This window comes from Gavialis gangeticus, unplaced genomic scaffold, assembly GCF_001723915.1.
Source record: "Gavialis gangeticus isolate Ggan-Ray unplaced genomic scaffold, GavGan_comp1, whole genome shotgun sequence".
Lineage (NCBI taxonomy): Eukaryota > Metazoa > Chordata > Crocodylia > Gavialidae > Gavialis > Gavialis gangeticus.
The window spans coordinates 4,475,637-4,479,397 of record NW_017728973.1 but is presented as its reverse complement, the minus strand read 5'-3'; the positions used below and the strand labels follow the sequence as shown (position 1 = coordinate 4,479,397).

At 44.7% G+C, this 3,761-nt stretch overlaps 1 protein-coding gene across 1 annotated transcript in view; it reads left to right on the top strand.

Moving 5' to 3' along the window:
• Positions 1-3,761, top strand: part of CASC3 (cancer susceptibility candidate 3) — a 29,292-nt gene that overhangs the window by 13,756 nt on the left and 11,775 nt on the right. Inside the window, exons 8-10 of the mRNA XM_019505153.1 lie at positions 1,784-1,848; positions 2,097-2,211; positions 3,507-3,605. Coding sequence (XP_019360698.1) covers positions 1,784-1,848; positions 2,097-2,211; positions 3,507-3,605 — 279 coding nt within the window. The remainder of the gene's footprint in view (positions 1-1,783; positions 1,849-2,096; positions 2,212-3,506; positions 3,606-3,761) is intronic.

Below are 3,761 nucleotides of genomic sequence, written 5' to 3'. Positions count from 1 at the left end.
GGCTGGGCTTAGGGGAAGGGCATGGGTAATGAATGTCTTGACTAATAATAGTGCTGAACTATGTTTGTAAACTAACATAATCAGGATAATCCCATCTCCTGCTGAAGGACATAAATAACCTGCTGAGGGGAGGAAGGAAATTTCCTCCTTTTATCAGCAGCATTGCACAATCAACTCCATGGAGCCTACTTAGCAACCAAGATTTGGCTGCTGCTGGACTCTAATGGAGTCTGCTGAGGAATAGCAAATCCTGCGCCTTTTGTGTTGGGCCTTGTGGTATAGATTGTTTCTCCTGTTCTCTGAAGTAGAATCTGGCAGGATTGAAGTAATAGCATGCATAGATATTACAGAGAGTTAAAAAGGGACGAAGATTTATGACAGGATGGTAACTGCTCATGTGCCCACTCTTATCCCATGGAAGGTGGAAACCAAGCTGCAGTAGCTTAGTCCACTTTTTACTGAGAGCTAAAATGCGCTGGACTACCTTTGACTTACCATGGGATAAGGTCATTCACATGCACAATTACTGCAGAACAACTGGTAATGTGTAATACATTTGTTGGTACATACCCTATGTCAGGTAAGATATACCAATATAATTACACTAGTGAGACTGATAAAAGCTTTCTTATGTAGAAGAGCCATAGTCTGAATCATAGGGTCAAGAGAACTGGCTGCTTATATGCTAGTAAAATTGGATTTCGAACATTCTCAGAACAAAAACACTAACCCTGCTGATGTCTGTCAAGTTTATCTTTTAATATATTAGCTGTGTGTGTGCGTGCTGCAGCAAAAAATAAGGCAACAGTCCCTTTCTTGAAATGTGTATGTACTAAATTTTCCATGAGATCCTGTCTAGGCTGCGAATGGGTGAGTGGGAGTACCATGTGGGCAGTAAGGCCTGTGCACGTTTCAGTGGCTCTTTTCTCGTCGGTAGTGGGTGTCCATTACCTTGGTGTTGCCTCTCTCCTTTTCCCAGTGGAGACAGCAGAAGTTTGGTTAGGTGAAGGGATTCTGGACAGTCATTCCATACAATTCCCCCTGCCCCCCCCCGCACTGTTTACACATACACTCATGTATAGGCACACTTTATAATGTAAACCCTCCCCAATCCAGGATTTACATAGCTCACTTCCTCCCTAAGTGTCTGGCAGTGAGGTTTTAAATATAGAGTGTAACCTTTGCCATTTGACTATGAAAACTGATGTAAAGTGCTATGATGAAGGTTTTGCTTTGTTGTTGTGTTCAGCTGGAGTTGCAAGGCTCCACATGGGCACAGCTTAGTATATGCCAAACTCGGCCCTATCCTCTTCCTGTTCCAGCACAGTTGGAGCTTAGATTTGGGAGCAGGAGTTGAAGTTTTGATGCATTGGAGGGACCTTGCAGACTTGGTCTGTTTTGCACAGATTATGTAAGAAGTTACATTCCAGAATTTCTTTAAGCTACATTTCTAACAACAGTAGAAATGATCCTTTGGTGTTTAAGATGTGTTTTTTAATTTGTCCTGACAGTTTGCAAACATTATCTTGTCCAGTGTATGATGTGTAGGTTTAAAAATGGTTTTCCTTATCAGTGCTCCTTGTAATGGATCCATTGTCACTGCTCTCTGCAAGCAGCATGTCAGCCCATCACAATACAATAACTCATCCAAAACACTGACATTTTCTGTAGCAGAATTTGCTAGAAGTGGGAAGATTACTTGTAGCTATGCTTTTGATATGTGAGCTTGTTAGTTGTCAAAAACAGGAAGAAGCCATAGTAACCACTGTGTCTCTTTCCTTAGGTATTCCTAATCATATGCACATGGGGACTGGACCACCACCTCAGTTTAACAGGATGGAGGAAATGGTAAAGCAGAGAATCTTGTGTACTCTGCACATTTTTTATTTTGAGCAACTTAAAATCCAGGCATCTATTGGGTTCTGTGTTTAATGATTACAGCCTGCCTGGAGCACTTCAGCATTTAGCTTTTTACATGCGTAGAAGTGTTCACCATTTCACTGCTCAGCCAGGAAGATTGGATGGGAGATTAAAACCCAAGAGAAGGATTTCTTTTTAGCACTCTGAACTTCACCAATGTCTTTGGACTCTTTCAGGCAGTGCAGGGGAGTCGTGCAAAACGTTATTCATCCCAGCGTCAGAGACCCCCAGTTCCAGAGCCTGCACCCCCCATGCACATCAGCATTATGGAAGGGCACTATTATGATCCACGTGAGTGTTCCCACTGGCTCAGGTCCGTTTACCTTACCTGTTCAGCTGGCTCAGAAATAGGCGGGAGGGTGGTGGGATCTCTCTTGCTACTGAAGAAGCTGCTGCTGTCTTTCCAGGAAATGTAAGTGTGTAGTGTTCTCATGGAACTGTACATTGAGTCTTTCACCTTTACTTGAACTTTCTCATTTAGAAAGGGATGCAGACAGCAAGAATTAGATCCATTTTATAGATGGTTAAAATTTCAGAACTTAGTATAAAAGGCTTTCCTTGAAATCATTCTTACATATCCCCAACATGTTTAAACCCTACACTACTTCTATGTAAAGCATGGACCACAGGGACTGGAAGGGGCATCCTGCTTCATCACCAGGTCTAGTGTCCTGCTATCACCAGTAACTACCTTATAATTTTCAGCCTATATTTATTTGGTGTTCCCTTCTACCTTCTGCAGCCTACAGCAGGCAAGCATTGCTGTAGATCAGGGGTTTGGTAATATTTAGCTTGTAGAGTTCCTGGGTCCAACCTGTGGAGACAGAGGGAGCTATACCCATGCCACTACAAGTGCCATGCTGGAGCTATACCCATGCCACTACAAGTGCCCTCAGTACCCCCTGCCCTTCCCCTGGCTACAGCTTGGGCACAGCTTTCAGCCCTTGGGGACTTATGCCAGGTCTGGGCAGCTCTAAAGCCTGGGGGTGGGGGTGGGGCAGAGGCTCAGGGGGAAGTGACAGCAGTGCACATGCACCTGGAAGCTGCATTTGCACTTTGCTGGGAAATGGGGGATGAGGAGATGGCACAAGCAATGGTCCTAGATGCTTGACCCAGGCACAGGGGTGCAGGGCAAGCCCCTTGCTGCTGAGGTACTGCTGAAGCCACCTGGCCCACATCAAATGAGCTTGGTTCTGACCTGTGGTTTGTAAAGGTTGCCTGCTGCTCCTGTTTATCACAAGAACTGGGAAACAAACTTGCAAGAAGTGGTAGCAGCTTTGATTTTTAAACCTCCTCCCCATCCTGAAATGTCACCAATCTCAGTGTTTTGGGCATTAGACAAGGAAGTGTAAGTTTAGTGTGTTCCTGTGCAGTTAGGAAATAGTGGCCAACTCTTCCTCTGCAGGAATGATTGAGGTCATGAGCTTCCATTGGCACATGCTTTCTTGGCATATGTATTCCTGCATAACTTGTGCAACTTTGCCCAGATGATAGGACAGTAACTTGACCTCTGTAATCAAGATGACTCTCATTGCAGTAGAATAAGCTAACCAACCTTTTTCTTTTCAAACTGTCTTCTCTTGCAGTACAATTCCAGGGACCAATCTATACCCACAGCGAGAACCCTGCCCCGTTGCCCCCCCAGGGCATGATTGTACAGCCTGAAATGCATCTCCCCCATCCAGGTAAAACCTCTAGCTCCCAACTTCCTGTCCTCACAAGTAAACTTGTTATGAAAACATTTATGCCGGGGTGGGCAAAATGTGGCCTGTGGGCCGGCTGTGGCCCACCAGGCCATTCTATCCAATCCACAGGGCCCCTGAGAAATTAAAAAATATTAA